The sequence below is a fragment of the Prionailurus bengalensis genome, chromosome D2, assembly GCF_016509475.1.
Source record: "Prionailurus bengalensis isolate Pbe53 chromosome D2, Fcat_Pben_1.1_paternal_pri, whole genome shotgun sequence".
In the NCBI taxonomy this organism is placed as follows: Eukaryota; Metazoa; Chordata; class Mammalia; order Carnivora; family Felidae; genus Prionailurus; species Prionailurus bengalensis.
Window position 1 is genome coordinate 51685963 of NC_057351.1, and position 20029 is coordinate 51705991.

General features: G+C 37.2%; 1 protein-coding gene across 3 annotated transcripts in view; it reads left to right on the forward strand.

Moving 5' to 3' along the window:
- The window catches only part of TNKS2 (tankyrase 2), a 68326-nt gene that overhangs the window by 11438 nt on the left and 36859 nt on the right, over window positions 1-20029 (forward strand). For 2 of the 3 annotated variants that reach the window (XM_043596967.1, XM_043596968.1), the window contains exons 2-11: window positions 4762-4986; window positions 7468-7563; window positions 10744-10780; window positions 10947-11022; window positions 11594-11688; window positions 13831-13897; window positions 15794-15980; window positions 16951-17072; window positions 19445-19536; window positions 19624-19702. In XM_043596967.1, the coding sequence (XP_043452902.1) occupies window positions 4762-4986; window positions 7468-7563; window positions 10744-10780; window positions 10947-11022; window positions 11594-11688; window positions 13831-13897; window positions 15794-15980; window positions 16951-17072; window positions 19445-19536; window positions 19624-19702 (1076 nt within the window). The remainder of the gene's footprint in view (window positions 1-4761; window positions 4987-7467; window positions 7564-10743; window positions 10781-10946; window positions 11023-11593; window positions 11689-13830; window positions 13898-15793; window positions 15981-16950; window positions 17073-19444; window positions 19537-19623; window positions 19703-20029) is intronic. The other variant, XM_043596969.1, reaches the window with a different exon arrangement.

A 20029-nucleotide genomic window follows, 5' to 3' on the forward strand; every position in this document is an offset into this window, starting at 1 on the left:
AGACAGGAGGAAAACCAGTAGTGTGTGATGAAATGGAAGGTTTGGAGACACTATTTCAGGAAGGAAGGGAGTAGTCAGTTGCCAAATGTTGTTGAGAGGTCTAGTCAAATGAAAACAGACATATATCCCTTGGATTTGGTAACATGGAGATTTTAAGTAACCTTGATGAAAGCAGTTGTAAAGAAGCAGCAGAAGCCAGATTGGATTTGGAAGAGGAGTGAATAAGAGAAAGAATTGGTGGCAGCCTCTAGAGATTTGATTATGAAGTGGAGCAGAAAAATGGAAATTTGAATTTAGGGAGAATATTTTGTATAAAATGGAAGATACAGAACATGTTTACATACTGTCAGGAATGATCTAGGAGAGAGGGAGGTATTGTTGGGAGTGGGGAGAGAACAAAGACTTTGAGAAGGGACTAAAGTACAAGATGAAAAGGGATTGATCTTTGATAGAAAGTACACTCCAACACAACAGAAAACTAGCTTCAGATGCAATTTTGACGGTCACATCTCCAGCTCATACCAGTTTCCTGAGTTCAAGATCTGCGGAGCTTTCTACTTGGCATTCGTTCCACAGGCACCTCAAACTAAGCATTTCCAAATCCAAATGATCTTATCCCATGAAACCTGTTTGTTTCTCAAAGATCTGACGGTCACCCCTTCCTTCTCCTCTTTCCCCAGAGTAAAGAAGTTACCAGGTGCTTTCTTGTCTCTTTAGTTACTCCTGTGTACAGTAGAAAGAATTGGAACCAATTTATCCCTGAGAAAGGACCTACAGGTCTCCAGCTGTTGATGGTTTGACTTACGATTGTACTATTTTACAGTGGTGCAAAAGCGGTATGTGTTCAGTAGAATCCATACTTCGAATTTTGAATTTTGACCTCGTGCTGGGCTGGCACCGTGCAATACATGTTGGTGATGATGGGCAGAGGCATTGAGCTGCAGCTCCCAGTCAGCCTGTGATCCTGTAATGACAAGGGTAAACAACCGATACACTTAAAACCATTCTGTTACTCACTTTCAGTATAGTGTTCGGTAAATTATATGAGAGACCCAACACTTTATTATAAAATAGGCTTTCTGTTAGATTTTGCCCAACTTTAAGCTAATACATAAGTATTCTAAGCATGTTTAAGGTGGGCTAGGCTAAGTTGTGATTGATGTTCAGTGGGTTAGGTGTATTTAGTGCATTTTGGACATACAGTATTTTCAACTCAATGGGTTTATCAGGATATAATAACCCCATTATAAGTTGAGGAAGATTTGTAGTTAAATTATGGTACTTCCAACAGATAAATTAGGTAATGATAGGAGTTGATTTCTTGGATATTATTAGAGTTTTTAAAGGAGGATGCGAAACTCTTTGCTGTTTTTAAATACTAGTAGGTATTTGCTTGTCCTTCAGTAACCATTTTTATGTTGTAGCAGTTTTTTTATGCTGTTTCTAAGAGGAGGCTTAGTAATATAGGAATAATTTCCTTTGGGTCTTTGTGAGGGCTTTTCAAGGAGGATTCAACCTGAATTGTATTATTAAATTGAATTCAGTTAATTTGCAACTCTGTGAGTGCCAGTTATGTACCAGGTGTTGGGTATTTTTGCAGTGATCATGAATTTTATAAGATTTCATTAGGAATTGTAAGCTCACAGAGATACATACACCCTTCTCTCCTCCCTGTTCATTGCGGCATTATTTACAATAGTCAAGACCTGAAGCAACCTAAGTGTCAATTGATGGATGAAGGAAATGTGGTATATGTATATTTAATGGAATATTACTCACCCATAAGAATGAAATCTTGCCATTTGTAACATGGATTGACCTTGAGGGCATTATGCTAAGTAAAAGAAATACTGTGTGATCTCACTTATGTATGAAAGCTTACCCCCCCCACCCCACCCCCCCGAAAAAACCCTCCTAGAACAGATTGGTAGTTGTCAGAAGTGGGAGGTGAAGGGGTGGGTGAATCAGTGAAGGTGGTCCAAAGATAAAAGCTTCCAGTTACATAATAAGTCCTGGGGATGTAATGTACAGTATGCTGACTATTTTAATCACTGTATATTTGAAAGTTGCTAAGAGAGTAGATCTTAAAAGTTCTCATCACAAGAAAAGGAAATTTGTAATTTATGTGTGCTGATGGATGCTAACTAGACTTAATGTGCTGTTCATTTGACAGTATATAAAAATGCTGGATTACTATGTTGTACACTTGAAACTAGTACATTATTTGTGAGTTGTGTCTCAATTTTTTTTTAAAGGCAAAAGATTCCACTAAAACCTGCCTGAAAACAGTTATAAAAACAGTATTCCATAAGACAAAGTCCAGATGCCACCTTAGCATGACATAAAAGATTTTTCCTCATCTGGTTATCTGCCTAATTGGCATTCTCTGTCTTATCGTGAATGATTTGCTTTTTCATGCTTCCGTGTCTGTGTACATTTTGTCTCTTCTGCTTGGACTGCAGTGTTCTACCCTTGCTCAGATCCTTCCCACCCACCTCTCCTCTCCTCATTTTCTTCATGATCCCTTGATTTTTCTGTAAGTCTTCAATTCAGATTTCACTGGAATCTCCTTGGGTAGTCCTTCCTATTCTCTGCTTTTCCCCCAATTTAGGTATTCCTTTCTTTGGACTTCAGTAACATTTTTGGTATACCTCTGTTATTGCAGTTGTATTGAAATGATGGCCTTTTTTTGTTTTTCCACATCTTAAATTGTGAGCTCTTTGAGAATAGGGAGAATCAGAGATAGGAAGATACTTATCTTTGTGACATGGAGCCTAGCAATATTAAAACAAAGAATCCAGTTAATCTTTCCAACCATCTAATTCTTACGTCAGCTGCAACTAGGCCAGCCCCAGGCATACACCTTAAAAAGATTCTGCTGCTTTTTTTTTTTTAAGTTTATTTATTTTGAAAGAGAGTGCAAGCAGGGGAGAGGCAGAGAAATAAGGAGACTCTCAAGCAGGATCCACACCGTCACCTCCGCCCATACAGGGCTCGAACTCCTCAAACCCTGAAACCATGACCTGAGCTGAAATCGGGAGTTGGACACTTAACCAACTGAGACACCCAGGCACCCCAATACTGCTGCTTTCTCATTCAGCTCCCACTCTGGTTTTAGAAAAACTGTATTCAGGATTGGTGGTTTTGAGAATATTCGGGTAAGGGTCATCTGGGTGGCTCAGTCAGTTGAGCATCTTACTTCAGCTCAGGTCATGATCTCGTGGTTCATTAGTTCAAGCCCCGTGTTGGGCTTATTGCTGTCAGCCTTTCAGCATTGAGCCTGCTTTGGATCCTCCGTCCCCCTCCCTCTGCCCCTCTCCTACTTGCACTTCCCCAAAAATAATTTCAAAAAATTTTTTTAGCAAAAAAGAATATTGGGGTAAAACTTTAGATGAGTGAGAAGGGGCTTCTGTCTCTCCTAGCACTCAGGTATAACCTCCCCATCTGCTTTAACATATGCCTGAAATTCTTCCCATTTCATTTTGTTTTAGCTGTAAAAAAGGTTTTAAGTGTTGTTATGTGAGAATGGTAAGAGATTGAAATTCATTAGTACTGATTCTGTAAACCAGTATAAATGAGTTGTCAGACTTTTTTCTTTTGTTTGATATGGGGCCAGTTACAGCAGAACTGTGGAACATGGTTTTCTGAAGGAGGTCTCCTACCTAGAAAGAGGTTGCTTGTGTTGTGCACGTGACAACGTAGGGGCTCCTTTGAAGACACCTGATGTCACACTGTTGCCCAAGATCGCTTCTATTTTCATTGCATAGACTAACTGTAAGCAGATATTTTTTGTGTTGCTATCTCATAGTCCCTAATTTAGTGGAATCATTTTTTGAGATAGATGTGGGAAAGAGATTCTAGCAAGAGTTATATACTTTGAATATCTGAAAATGTATGCACACTAAATATGCAGAACTCCATATTTGCAATTAGAAATGCCATTAGAGAGTGGGAAACATTTGAACTCTGGGCTTTCAGTCACTTACTTCATAACCTTTCTCTGAAGTTAGTAGTACACTTGACCCTTGAACAACGTGGGGGTTGGGGTGTTGATCTCTGTGCAGTCAGAAATCCACATAAAACTTTTAACTCCCCCAAAACTTAACTACTAATAGCCTACTGTTGCCCACAGCAACCTTACTGATAACATAAACAGTCAAGTAATAATATTTCATATGTCATCTGTATTATATACTGTATTCTTAAGAGTAATAACAAAGAGAAAATAAAATACATTTATAGTACTGTAAAAAAATCTGCTTATAAGTGGACCCATGCAATTCAAACCAATGTTGTTCAAGAGTCAGCTATACTACCTAAAGCATTGGAGAGTCCCTCTGCTTTCTTATTAAGATTAGTAAGTGATATATTTCAGACCCTCTTTTCATCAATTTTTTTTTTTTTAATTTTTTTTTTTTTCAACATTTATTTATTTTTGGGACAGAGAGAGACAGAGCATGAACGGGGGAGGAGCAGAGAGAGAGGGAGACACAGAATGGGAAACAGGCTCCAGGCTCTGAGCCATCAGCCCAGAGCCCGACGCGGGGCTCGAACTCACGGACCGCGAGATCGTGACCTGGTTGAAGTCGGACGCTTAACCGACTGCGCCACCCAGGCGCCCCAATCATCAATTATTTTTTTAATTGTTGTATCTTTTGTTATTCTTCATCCAAAGACATTTTAGCGTGGCTAGTATTTATTGACACTAATTGATGTATTCTCTTTGGCAAACTTAAATGTGGATAATTTGTTTTCTTTTAGGTTTTGGGCGTAAAGATGTGGTTGAATATTTGCTTCAGAATGGTGCAAATGTCCAAGCACGTGATGATGGAGGGCTTATTCCTCTTCATAATGCATGTTCTTTTGGTCATGCTGAAGTAGTCGGTCTCCTTTTGCGACATGGTGCGGACCCAAATGCTCGTGATAATTGGAATTATACTCCCCTCCATGAAGCTGCAATTAAAGGAAAGATTGATGTTTGCATTGGTAAGTCTGTTTACTTTCCAGAATATTCTTGAAGTAACTATTCTGAATCTAAGTTAAATTCATTTGTTAATAGGATCAAATTCTGCCAGACTTTATTTAAATACTAGAGAATACTTTGTGATTTAATCTAACCATTATTTACTGAGTGTCTGTTTTTGTATGTTATTGAGCTTAAGTTCCTTAAAGAAGAGAGCACAAAATTCCCATTCTGTAGAAATTTAGATAAGACACATGAAGAAGCAAGTAAAGTCATGATAGAAGTGAACAGAGAGTGTTAGAGGATACTGAGTACCATGACTGGGTTGGAGTCAAGTTTCTCCTTCCTGGAGTCTTTCCAGGAAGTTGTGGGAGAAAGATTGAAAAGGTAGGTAGACTTCTTTGTAAAAAGCTTTGAATTGCAGATTAAGGAGCTTGATACTGTTATGTAGGTAGTGTGAAATCATTGAAGACTTTGGAGGAGACAGTCTGGTAAGAGTAGTATATTTTTGAAAGAACGATCTGGTACAGTGCTGGGTTGAATGGATGGCATCAGAGAGACTAGCTTGGAAGCTGTAAAATAATCCCGATGAGAAATGAGGGCATCAAGGAGGGTTGTAGAATAGAAATGGCAGGATAAGTAAAGAAGCATTTGAAGGACATATGATCAGTTAACAAATGATACAGGATTGGCCTGATAGGTTGGTTGGTCACTGACGGAAAATTGTAATTGAAAAGATTATTTGAGAGTTTTCATTAACCTGGTATTGACTTTTCTGAGCCTAACAGTCAAGGGTTTCAGACTCTGCTTACCTTAGCTCTATTTCCTGATTCAAAACAAGGACAGCTGAAATCCTTGAGACAGCTAGAAAACCAGTTCAGTGCACTAGGAAAAGTCCAAGTGCTCTATGCTGGATTTAAAAGTTGCTCTCTTGGGGCACCTGGGTGTCTCAGTCGGTTAAGCATCCGACTCCGGCTCAGGTCATGATCTCACTGTTTGTGAGTTCCAGCCCCACATTGGGCTGGCTCTGTGTGCAGACAGCTCCGAGCCTGCAGCTTACTTTGGATTCTGTCTCCTGCTGTCTCTGCCCCTCCCCCGCTTGCGCTATCTCAAAAATAAATAAACATTAAAAAAAAAAAGTCACTCTCTCCTCACCCCAAAACCCCATATCGCTATTTATAACTATTTATACCAGTCCCAGCCTAGCTCAAGTTAGGTCATTTGTAATCAAGATACAAAACACTTTACCTAGTGGCCTCTGCCCTGTTCTGCTTTCCTGTGTGTTATCTGAAATTGCTGCTGCCCTCTGCTCACAGCCCTTTTCTAGTTCCTGAGTCATAGACCTATAAATCATCAGCTTTAATAATGTAGCATTTTCCAAATACGGTTATAGATCTGCACTGTCCAGTATGGTAACTGAGCACGTGTGATGCAGCTAGTCTGAATGGAGGTATACTTTTAACATACCGTATTTCAAAAACCATGAAAGAAAGGAATGCAAAAATCTCAATTTTATATTGATCACAATGTAAATATAAATGTTGAAATGATGGTATTTTGGGTATATTGGATTAAATAAAATATTGAAAATAACTTATCCTGTTTTTAATGTGGCTACTAGTAAATTTTAAATTACATATGTGCTCACGTTTTATTTCTGTCGGACAGCACTATTACAGGTAGTGGTAGAGTGGAATGAATATAATAACCCTGTCAAAGAACAGGAGGTAGGCTTCCTGCTCTGCATGTATTTGCCTGTCTTTCACCAGCACTTACTTAAAGAGTATGCTAGAATTTTTTTTAAAAATTTTCTTCCATGTTTATGTATGTATTTATTTCAAGAGACAGCACAGAGCCCAATGCAGGGCTGGATCTCACGAAATCAAGCATCAGCTGAACCAACTGAGCCACCCAGGCACCCCTAGAATATCTTTATATAACAAGTAACAGTAGAGAATATAGCTCAAATCTGTTATTTTCATGGGCTCTAGGATGTAACATAGCAGTTTTGATTTGGGGCTTGTTAACCCTACAGAGTATTTTTCTTTTCTTTTTCAAAGAATTTACCTGTGTGATTTTTTTTTTCCCCCTCCTTTTTTAATTCCACAGATCCCTGTTCCCGGGCTTTCATAGCTTTGGAACTTCTATTTTTGTTATGGTAGGACATTCTTTGTAACATAGGCAGTGTTCCTTTGGAATGAGAAAACAAGCTTTTAAGTAAACTAGTCTTTTATTTCTTTATATACTCTGATCTGTCTTCAGTCACAGAGCAAAGGAAACCTGACATTAATCTTAGAGGACATTTATTTAAGGTGTCTTATACATTAAATAATGCAATATTTTCTATATTCTTATCTTTAAAATATAACATTTGCCATACTGTCAGGATATGAAAGGTCTTTAAATAACTCTAAGACTTCTGGACCAGAGTTTTTGAGAAAATGATTTACTAAAAGAATATTGTCATGGTTACCATTTTGAAAGGTAGTGTTTCTGTGTTGCAGTGCTCTTACAGCACGGAGCTGAGCCAACCATCCGAAATACAGATGGAAGGACAGCGTTGGATTTAGCAGACCCGTCTGCCAAAGCAGTGCTGACTGGTAAGCCGATGTCCTCTCTTTGGGTATTCCAGGAAGAATATAAAAAATTGAGCTTGCTAGGTAGACAGTCTGCTTCCTGCGGTTAATGATGTCAACTAGATTTTGAAAATGCTGTCAGTTCAGTTGTTAACTCTTTTCTACATCTGGACAGTTGATATTTGATTTTTGTGTAAGAAAAGTAAAGCTTTTCTTTTTTCTTTTTAAATTGGTCTTTAAATATGTGATTTCTGCCTTATTTTGGGTCAGGGGTGTTAGATAGTTGTGTGTTACTATCATGTATTCAGGATTTTTAAATGTCCCTGATTTTTCCAAGCAAAAATAAACAATTGGAACAACATCAAAATAAGAAGCTTCTGCACAGAGAAGGAAACAATCAAACTAAAAGGCACCCTAGGGAACAGGAGCAGATATTTGCAAATGACATATCTGATAAAGGGTTAGTATCCAAAATATATGAAGAACTCACAAAATCCAACACCCAAAAAAACAAATAATCCAATTAAAACATGAGCAGAAGACACGAACAGACATTTCTTCAAAGAAGACATACCTGATGACCAACAGACACGTGAAATGATGCTCAGCATTACTGATTGCCAGGGAAATACAAATCAAAACTACAATGAGGTACCACCTCACACCTTACAGAATGGCTAAAATCAACAACACAAGAAGCAGCAGGTATTGGTGAGGATGTAGAGAAGAAGGAACCCTCGTGCACCATTTGTGGGAATGCAAACTGGCCTTGCCACTGTGGAAAACAGTATGGAGATTTAACTCAAAAGGTTAAAAATAGAACTACCCTACAATGCAGTAATCACACTACTGGGTATTTACCCAAAGAATACAAAAACACTAATTCAAAGGGATAGGTGCACCTCGATGTTTATAGCAGCATTATTTACAATAGGCAAGATACAGAAGCAGGCCAAATGTCCATCAATAGATAAACGGATAAAGAAAATGTGGTGTGCGTGCGCGCGCACACACGTATAACATACATACATAGATACATAAACACACACAATGCAATATTACTGAGCCATAAAACAATGAAATTTTGCCATTGACAAAAACATAGATGGAGCTAGAGAGTATAATGGTAAGCAGAATAAGTCAGAGAAAAACAAATATCATATGATTTGACTCATATGAGGAACTTAAACAAAAAGGCGGGGGGGCGCAAAGGGGACAAAAAGAGCAAGAAACCAAGAAACAGACACTTAACTATAGAGAACAAGCTGATGGTTACCAGAGGGGAGGTTGGTGGGGGAACAGGTTAAATAGGTGATGAGGATTAAGGAGTGCACTTGTTGTGAGGAGTATCAGGTAATTAAAAGCTTCAACAACAACGACAACAAAAGAGTAGCTTAAAATAAGTGAAATCTCAGAAATTTTTATTAGCCAGCGAATAAGGAAACATCTCATTTTGAAATCAGAGAATTTCTATTTCCAAGCTAAAGCTGCCTAAAAATGCTACTTTTCCAGGCATTGCAGTTGTTCTGCTAAAATTTTTTTGTGATATATATGGTTTTACAAGGTTCTGTATACGCTGTCAGTTTATAAGAAGTTAAAAAAATAAATGTCCTGATTTTTCAAGATAACATGTTTACCCTTTTAATATACTATTTTTTAAGCTTTTTTTTTTTTTAATGTTTATTTAGAAAGAGAAAGACAGACAGGTGGAGCACGAGTGGGGGAGGGGCAGAGAGAGAGAGAGAGAGACATAGAATTCAAGCAGGCTCCAGGCTCTGAGCCTGACATGAGGCTCAAACCCACAAACCATGAGATCATGACCTGAGCCAATGTCGGACACTTAACCAACTACGCACCTAGGCACCCCTAAGATACTATTTTTTTTTAATGTATTTTAATCTTTTTCTTTTTCTCTCTTTTTTTATGAAACCCTTTCAAAAAGCTCTAAGAGCTCTAACCATTCCCTTTTCTAGACAGAGGATTCTGGTCATACCAATTTCATTACCATGAAGAGTGTCAATTATTGTTCTCGCATAACATATTCATGTCTTTGGAACCTCTTAGGATGTGTAAGGCTTAGTCTCTAGGTTTACTTAGACTGTCAAGCCTTTTCAAGTGGTAGTATCCACTTCAAATGTTTCTCCTTCATCAGACTGTTTCCTTTTAAGCAGCTCTCTGCCATATTATTTTCTGGATTCTTCTTCACTGTGTGATCACCATTAGAATCATGTCCAGTCCAATAGTCAGGAGCCTGAGGGCTTGTGCTATGAGCTCTTGTGCTTGGAATTTGTGATATTTCTTCTGGTACTACTGAGAAAATTTAGACTAGTCCCTCAAAGGGGTTCTAGAAAAGTGAACTGCTGTAACTATAAATCCAGTGTTTACTTCCCCCTTCCCTATTCCATGCTATTCCCTGCTTTTTTCTTTTTAAACACCTTGATGCTGAAAGAAGCCTTGCACTAGTAATCAATATATAATTTGCACTGTGGGCAGCAGTTTGGATTTTATTTCAGCAAATCAGTAAGCACTATCCATTAGGTTAATTTAAGTTATATTCATTTTAAAATTTTGTTTGTATTCGTTTGTAAATATGAAAGCTATAGGCATAAAGAGTTTATATTTGATCCAATTTTTATTTGCATATATTTAAGTAGCATTATAATAAATATAATTTTAGTGTTGAAAAATCTTCTGGATCCATAAAAATGTTAACAATATGTTCAGTTGATAATGCCGTAGATTATCTTTTGTTATCTCTATAATGTTGGTATATTGAATTTTGTTTTGTTTTACCTTTGAGTGAAGTTGTGGGTGCATTTTGTCTGTTGAATAAATAACATAATTGGTTTTAGGAAATTTGGAAAATTCTTTCCTTTACAAAAAAAAGGAAAAGCTCACCAATAACCTACCACCTAGAACAAACTTTTGAAAGTTTGGTTTATTTTCTTCTTGGCTTTCCTTTTTTGGTGAATATTGTTTTCATAAATGTAATATTGGATTTTTTTTTTTTACTTTTATAAAAATTATTCCATGTTCTTTATATAATTTTAAACTGTACAATATTCTGTTAATTAACCATTTTCCATTTTTTGGAAATTTTGTTTATCTACTTTAAATATAGTTCATGAGGATCTTTATGCATAAAACTGTTACTACTTTTGTGACTCAATTTTCTTTAATCTCCTTTTTTCCCCTAATTCACAGGTGAATATAAGAAAGATGAACTTTTGGAAAGTGCCAGGTATGTACTGGTGTAATAAATACGTACCATGAATAACTTCATCATTAATTTTTTTTAACAACAAGCAAACTTTAAAAGAGAATTATTTTTTTAATAGTCACATATATGCCTCCATATAGGCTCTGATAAAGAATACAAATTACTAATACATTTTTTTGTGTGCTAGGAGTGGCAATGAAGAAAAAATGATGGCTCTTCTTACACCATTAAATGTCAACTGCCATGCAAGTGATGGCAGAAAGGTACTTCGTTTTGCAACTAAACTTGTGTTCATCCTCCTGGTAACATGAAAATGCATTTGTGTCACTAAAAATTAAAACATTTGATGAAGGGGCACCTGGGGGGCTCAGTCAGTTAAGCTTTCGACTCTTGATTGTGGCCCAGCTCATGATCTCATGGTTTGTGAGATCAAACCCCGCATCAGGCTCTGTTCTGACAGTGCAGAGCTTGCTTGGGATTCTCTCTCCCTCTCTATCTGCAACCCCCACCCTGCGCTCTCTCTTTCTCTCTCTCGCTTTCAAAAGAAATAAACTTAAAAAAAAGAAAACGTTTGATGCAAATGCTAATATTTCTTTTAAGTAATAGTTTGGATTCTTAAATTTAGTAATACTTTATTGATCATAAATACATAGTTGTTTGCTTCTTATTTAATAACGAACTTACAAACTTTTATGCCTTCAGTACATATGTTGGATTCTGTAAAACCAAATTAATACCTTTATCAAGTTTTTTTCTGGATTTTTGGTATTTGGATTTTTACCTTTTCACACATTTCTGTAGCTATTAATTTCATTAATTTGATTAATATTTCAGTCAACTCCATTGCATTTGGCAGCAGGATACAACAGAGTAAAAATTGTACAGCTGTTACTGCAACATGGAGCCGATGTCCATGCTAAAGATAAAGGGTAAGTAAGCATTTGAAACAGATGAGGATTTCTCAGATGTTTCTGTCCTTGTAATAATCTCTGTAATCTTATAAAAATCTTACTGTTTGCTAAACAGCATAAACATTATTGAGTTTTTACAATATGCAGATTGCTCTCAGGAATCTGAGAATTATAAAATCGTAAAGCTCCCACTCATAGGGCTTACACTGCATTTAGGGAGAATGGAAAGATAGCTAGCAATGTGAGATCTCTACCGAGTGTGAGGTATAATAGAGATAGTACTTTAGGAGTTCCCAGGAGGGAACTCTCAGTGATGGCTGTAGTGGCTGGAAAATCCTTCAGGAGGAGGTGATACTTGACCTGGACTCAGTTCAAGAGAGCAGAGAGCTTAGGAAACATCTTTGTGCAAGAGAATCTGTGTGAGAGGAGGTGCTGAAGCCTATATTACAACATCTTTAAGAAACAGTGACTAAACCAGTATGGCTGAAGCAGATGATTTATGCAGGAGGGAGAAATGAAGTTTAGGGTTGGAGAAGTAGGTAAGAAGCAAGTTTTAGAAGACTTGGTATTCTAGCCTAAAGAATTCAAGCTGTGAGCTGTGAGCCATTGAAGGATCTTAAGTAAGGGGAAAATTTTTTCTAAAAGAGGGGTTTTAGGGGACACACTCTGGCAGGAATGTGTAGAGTAGTTTGGAGACAAAGAGCCAGAAGGAAAAGGGCAGTTAGAGTAATCATTGTAGGGGTTCAGGCACGATGAGAATCTATAATAATGTTGCAGAGGAATGGAAATGAAGACATAGGTGCAGGAGATATATTACAAGGTAAGTATGGCCAAGATTTGTTGACTGAATATGATGAATGAGAAAGAAATAAAAAGATAACTACATTTCAGATTCTGAAGCTGAATGACTGAAACCCAGTGATACACATGCTAAAATCCAGGAGGGAAATCTTGGAAGAAAACGTTGAGTTCCCTTTTTTTTTTTTTTTATGTTTATTTATTTTTGAGAGAGAGACAGTGAGCATGCGTGAACGGGCGATGGAGGGGGGTGCACAGAGACAGGTAGAGAATCCCAAGCAGGCTCCATGTAGTCAGGGCAGAGGCCAGTGCGGGGCTCGAACTCAAGAACCGTGAGATCATGACCTGAGCCAAAATCAAGAGTCTGGGCACTTAACCGACTGAGCCACCCAGGCACCCCTGAGTTCACTTTTAGAACTCTCGGTTTTATGAGATGATGATGAGGGCTCAGGTAGAGAGAGCCAGTAGATAGTTGGGAATGAAATCGGTGCTCGGGAAAGAAATCCTACAATGAAAAATGGTGAGGAAAGCCACGAGCCTTTAAAGAGAGGACAGGTAAAATTAAAGGCTAAACTGTGAGTGGCTCTTCCTCACCAGCAGCCATCACGATAGTGTCTGTGGTAATTAATGAATGAGTGATCCCCAAGGAAGAGCAGCTTAAAGGTACAAGTCAGGATTTTAAGGTTCCACCGTACCTTCCTATACAGAAAGTTCTTTCTCCATTGCCATCATGAAGGAATTGGGTTTTAGTTTATTAAGTAATTTACCCTACAGAATCTGAAAAAAAAAGTCTCAAAGAAGAGCCAGTTTTTGAGCTCGGAGTCTGGAAAAGATTGTAGAAGCCAGGAGGGAGGGAAGTCTGTTCTACACCAAGGGGATAGTATGTGCAGAGGCATCAAGGGAACTGCAAGTGCTTGAGTGTACCATCATTGAAGGGTAAGGTTCCAGAAGGCCAGACCATTGCATGCCAGGGTAAGCAGTTGGAACCAGCTTTCAAAAGCAAGGAAGAACCAGTGAAGGGCATTAAAACAAGGAGTAACTACGTCAGATTTACCTTTTAGAAAAATCTGGCTACAGTTTGGAGGGTAAATTGAAGTGGAGGCTGTTTCAGTAGTATAAGAAGAAATAATAAAGGCCGTGGTGTTAGCCGTGCAGGAAAAAAAAGATGGATTTGGAAGCGACTTGGGAGTTAGTTAGGATTGTTAGAACTTAGTGCTTAAATGGGTGTTAAATTCTGTTCATTTCTGTTTGAAGGTCACAAAAGCCATTTGCTATTTAAATCTAAGTGTAAATTTAATTACAATTACGCCTAGGGGATCTGTAGTAACACAGACTTCTTTTCACCCTCACCCCATACTGTAGTGATCTGGTGCCCTTACACAATGCCTGTTCTTATGGTCATTATGAAGTAACTGAACTTCTGGTCAAGGTTAGTTCTCTTCTGTTTTTCTTAGAATTATAAAACCAATTTGAAATACATCGTATACCTGTTCACTATGTGTTTTCAGTGCTTGGTGGGTATAGAAGGAATATGTATAATCCTTACATAGATGATTTATAGGTCAGCATTTGACCACTTTGAGGTTTATGAGGTACCATATGGTTTTATTTTATTTTTTCCAAAAAAATTTTTAATGTTTGTTTATATTTGAGAGAGAGACAGAGCGCAAGCAGGGGAGGGGTGCAGGGAGGGGAGGGACAGAGAGAGAGGGAGACACAGAATCCAAAGCTGGCTTCAGGCTCCCAGCTGTTAGCACAGAACCCAACACAGGGCTCGAACTCCCGAACTGTGAGATCATGACCTAAGCTGAAGTCAAGAGCCAGAGGCTTAACCAACTGAGCCACCTAGGCACCCCGGCTCTCAGTACTTTTTTTAATGAAGTATTTGTATGTACGTATCTATGTATGTATGCTATTTAAGTAATCACTCCATTCCACATGGGCCTCGAACTCACAACCCCAAGATGAAGGGTCACATTGTCTTCCAACTGAGCCAGCCAGGAGCTCCTTTCAATGAAGTTCTTAAACTGAAGTATATTTAGCTGAGGGCAGCTAGGGTGAAAGGAAGTCTAGAAACCATCTGATAAGAAAGATGAGTGAAGGAGCTGAAGGTGTTTAGACTCAAAAAGAAAATCGTAAGAGTTGCTTTCAAATACTGCAAAGAATGTTGATCTCATTTGCTCCGAATATCAGTAGATCAAAGTTTAAAATACATGTTTAACTTAAGATAGAAGATAACTTGTAATAAGATTTACCTGGTAATTATGAAAAATCATGTTAGTTGAGAATTAGTTTCCCATTATTGAGAATACCAAAAAGGGTAAGGAATTCATTTGTCTTGTGCAGGAATACTGTGGAAGGGATTGTGAGAGATGAGATTGAACTGGAATGACTTCTGTGCTCTGTCCAACTCCATTACCTGAAATGGCTGAAATTAAAAAGACTGACAAGGATGGGGGAGCACTAGAACTCAAACATTGCTGATGGCAATGCAAAAGTAATACAGCCACTTTAGAAGACTATTTGGCAGTTTCTAATAAAAGTAAACCTATACTTACCGTATCATCCAGCAATTCCATTCCTAGGGACATAGCATGTGTCCATAAAGGGACTCGTACATGAATGTTCGTAACAGTTTATTCATAATAGTCAAAAACTAGAAAAAATGCCCATCAACAGAGTAATGGATAAGTAAATTATGGTGTGTCTGTACAATGGAATGCTCTTCAATAAAAATGAACTGTTGATACAACATGAATGAATCTCAGAAACACTGTATGTGAAAGAAGCTGGACACAAAAGTACATACTGTGTTATTGTATTTTTATGAAGTTCAAGAACAAGTAAATCTAACATGGTGCTAACAGAATGGGGCCAGGAATTATCTATAAAAGCGTGAGGGAACATTCTGGGGTAATGAAAGTATCCTATATCTTGAGTTGGGTGATATTATCATGGCTGTATATATTTGTCAAAACTTGTCAGATTATTCACTGAAGAACTGTGTTTTGCCATATGTAAATTATACCACAAAAAAAGAAAAAAAATTAGAAATTGGAAAAGATGCAAGTTAAAGCTTCATTCTTAACTGTGTTTTTAACAATAAAAGAGTTAAATAAGGCCCTTGTGCATAGGCCTAGCAACAAGCTGCTGGTTTTCCGTGGGGGGAGAAATGTATTTCTGAAATAATTAGTTTGAAAAGTGAACTTTGAGAACATAACTTGTTTAAGTATGCATGATGTTAAATTATACAGTACTAATAATTCTAAACTCTCTTACAAATTGAACACTAAATATATGCTCTACCCTCCTCCCAAACCCTCAGCATGGTGCCTGTGTAAATGCAATGGACTTGTGGCAATTCACTCCTCTTCATGAGGCAGCTTCAAAGAACAGGGTTGAAGTGTGTTCTCTTCTCCTAAGTTACGGTGCAGATCCAACACTGCTGAATTGTCATAATAAAAGTGCTATAGACTTGGCTCCCACACCACAGTTAAAAGAAAGATTAGCATGTGAGTATAAAATGATGAATGTTCAACCTCGAATATTAAGATACCAATAAACTAAAAATTTGTTCTTTCTCACTGTTTTTAGAAATTTTTAAATAATAGCTATGATACCCTTAGCCATGGGTATCGTTAGTCACTTGGAGGTTTCTACTCGAGAACTTCTAGTCTTAAGATGCCGTGAAAAGAAAATATATTTGTGTTTGTTTTTTCAAGTCAAGTTCAGTGCTTTTTATATGTGTTAGTCTAGATAGTTGGTATGGGTTTGAAAAGAAAGAATTTGGGTTTTGTTCCTATCTTTGGTGTGAGTTTCTGATTAATCTGCCATGAAGTTACAGTGTTATTTGTAGGATTGCTGTCTTGTAAACATAGTCCCCAGATTTTACCATCTAATATGCTTTAGTATGTAGGCAGTTCTATGGTTTTCGGTCTATAACTGATACAGATGTAGTGAGAAACAGCCACCTGGTTCAGATACAGTATTACTACATAGAAGTAGGAAACTGATGTTAACATTTGTATTCTTCTGGAACAATAAAGGCTAATGGGTGGTGTCACAAATCTGATGCATGAAAGGAATGTTGAGAAAATACTCTAATTTGTTCATCAGTAGGTGGCTCTTAAAAATATTTGATTTTCTGGTCACCAGTTCTCTGATGTGTGAGCAAAATTACCTGCTGCTGCCATGCTAGTGTAGGGACCATGATCACTTTTTGTTTTATTTGTTTACTGAGAAAAATTCTCTGCTTTGGAAAATTCTTAGAACTCTCAGGTCTGGGAATACATTGCAGTACTCTGGGTCCCTACAGACCAAAATAGACCCTGAGTCAGCCATGGGCTAAATCTGTGTATACATTTGGGGATGAATTGGGTCATAACTGAGAAAAGCTGGTATAGCACTGTCTTCCTTTTGGGGGGTTATATTTGGAGAATATCTTCAGAACCTCAATAATTTACATGCTTTTTCTTCATCTAGATGAATTTAAAGGCCACTCGTTGCTGCAGGCTGCACGGGAAGCTGATGTTACACGAATCAAAAAACATCTCTCTCTGGAAATGGTGAATTTCAAGCATCCTCAAACACATGAAACAGCATTGGTAATGTTTCAGATTAAAGTTTTTAAGATGCAATAACCAAAAACATGCTGAACTAATCATAACGTCATACTTCTTTTGATGACACAGAATAACATAATGTCCTACTTTTACTAATAGAATTGTTTTAAAGATTTGTTTTTTTGTCATTAGTACCTGAACATGTATAAAGAAAAAATTTCAAACAGTACAGAAAAATAGACAACCTCACCCCTCTAAAAGGCAATAGTATTATTCATTTAAGTATCCTTCCAGAAAAAAAAAACTATTCATATACTGACATATATTATAGGTAGCCTTTTTACTATCATAATAGTACATATCATTTCCTCTTTTGTTATATAAATTGTAAATGCTTGTGATTGAGAATTTTGAACCCAGTCAGGGTAATGAAAAAAAAAATAATTCTGCCATCCATATAAAAACCACTTGCTTTTCCTTCCAGTATTATAATTTTTTCAGAATCAGTCTAAGGTCTGTATATATCCCCTCTATACTGTGTGAATAATGTGTCTATGTGAGTAGAGGCTGCTTCTCAGATAGAGGTAGTAACACTTCTGTGGAGCTGTAACAAAGTAGATGAGAATTGGGCAGTCTGTGGAAAAGCAGAAAAGAATGGGATCCAGTAGGGATAAAGTGATGGCAGATAGGAAGAGAATGGTGTAATCAGACTGTCTTAGAACTAACGGTTTAAAAGGAACAAAGTCAGTGCTGCTGTATGAATTGCAGAATGTGCTTTGAGTGAGGGAAGAGGACCCTAAGTAAACAAATATGGCTAGGGGCAAATTTAACTCATAGTCCTACTTACCTAGTATCTTGTAGATAATTCATTTTCTTGGTTATTGGCTAATTTCCTTCCTTATGCCATGATGTAAACTATGTGAAGGTCATGTAGGAGCCTGTCTATAACACATTTTAGGCCTTTTTGCCACTCTAGTTGTAAAAAATATCTAAGCAAGAAAAATAGTAAAGCTGCAGACTAATAAGAAATGCTAGTGCAAATTATCAAGATGGTGCAGAGAAATCTGAAAAGACTGACAGGAAAATTTTCTGGTCTGAAAAGCTAATACTATATATTATTTTCCCTGTAAGTAGTCTGCTATTAAACAACTTATTTCTGTTACTAACGTTAAAACCTACTAGGAGTTAAGTATTGGGGGATAGTTATGGTGCAGGGAGGGGCAGTATTTTCCAGGCTTCCAGAAATTACAGGTGCTGCCCCAGGATGGGGCTGAGGAGTAGGAGTGCAGTTTTGAGATGGATGTGATCAAGAATTCTTGGAAATAAACTATTTCTATTTTGTGTGCTACCCTGATAGATAGATGTCCTGGGATGGTAACTCCCGACATACCAAAGGAGCTGTGTTTACCAGTTAGAAATGGTTTTTATTGAGAGCAAAGGAATGATTTTGGTGACAGCAGCAACACAGAATGAATCTGAAGCAGTCATGAAGAATGAGATAAGCTTTATAATTAATAGGTTAAAGTAAGAGAACAAATTTCATATGTACTTTGAATTTAGATATATAGAACAACTTAGCTTAACAATTATCCAGAACTTTTATCCCATGAATTCTCAGGCTTCAATTGAACTTAGTATCTTTACATTGATCTTGTCATTCACACATTCAGACATTTGTTGAACACCTATTGTATAGGAGTATTATCTTGGATATTAGAGATGCAAAGATTTTGGGACATGACCATGAGATACATACTAGGTTTATAACTGGCAAATCCCCACTTCCTGACTCCTTTCCTCTTTGACGTATCATAGATATAGATGCTACAGCCTTCATTGTAGAGCATTTCATCTTCTCCCATTGATTTTGACAAATCCAAGCTAATCCAAGCTCCTTATTCTGTTGAAGCAACTAGTTGAGAAAGAAGTAAATACTAATCTTGGCAGCTATTTGATCCGTGCTGTTACCAAGCAGCCTCCAGAGCTGATGAGTGTCTTTTATTTCTTCATGTAAAGAAACTCCAACCTTTGGGGTGTTTCATTAATTAACCTTTAAAAATAACATAAATACCATGTTATGTGGGAATAGTTTTAAAAGGAGCATTGGTCACAGTACTTTGAATTTTCATCACATCACTATTGACTTTTTCAAAGATGTAGGACAACTGTAAAACTCAACCAGAATATTTAGTAACAGATACCCTCTCGTAAATAGGATTTGCAGGCCCTGCCAGAATTTGGTAACTGTTGTACATTTTATCCAATAGAATGTCTTTGAGTAGCAAAGTTAGGTCAAAAATAAAACAAAGAAATTAAATAACTTCTTGGTTGCTCTTGATTGGAAACACAAATGTTCTTAAATAAAAATCAGTCATGTATAGTCCTTGATTAATGCTGCAATTTAAATTATCTAGCATTGTGCTGCCGCATCTCCGTACCCCAAAAGAAAGCAAATATGTGAACTCTTGCTAAGAAAAGGAGCAAACATCAATGAAAAGACTAAAGAGTAAGTATACATTTAGTAATTAAAAATTATTGACCTTTTATTTTTTGGATAATATATTCACTGTCTGGCTGACTTTTTCTTTTTAAGATTCTTGACTCCTCTACACGTGGCATCTGAGAAAGCTCATAATGATGTTGTCGAAGTAGTAGTGAAACATGAAGCAAAGGTATACTTCCTTTTTGGTAATCTTTGGTAATCTAGTGAGTTATTTCCTGTTTAGCAGATGAAATACCTGGCTTCCTAAACTGTATTCTCTCTCACAAGTGCTATTTCTTTCGTCTTAATCTATACTTAAAAATAGACTAGCAGGTACTTTTCTTTATCTGATTTTTTGCTAGGAAACCTAAGGATTTATTCAAAAGTACATGCTTCCTTCTCCATTCCCGTTACCCACACCCCACTGGTCAAGTTTACCTTTGAGGTCTTTTTTTAACAATACTCTTGAGAATATCCTCAGCTGGAGACACACTGATTCTGACCCATCATCTCCAGT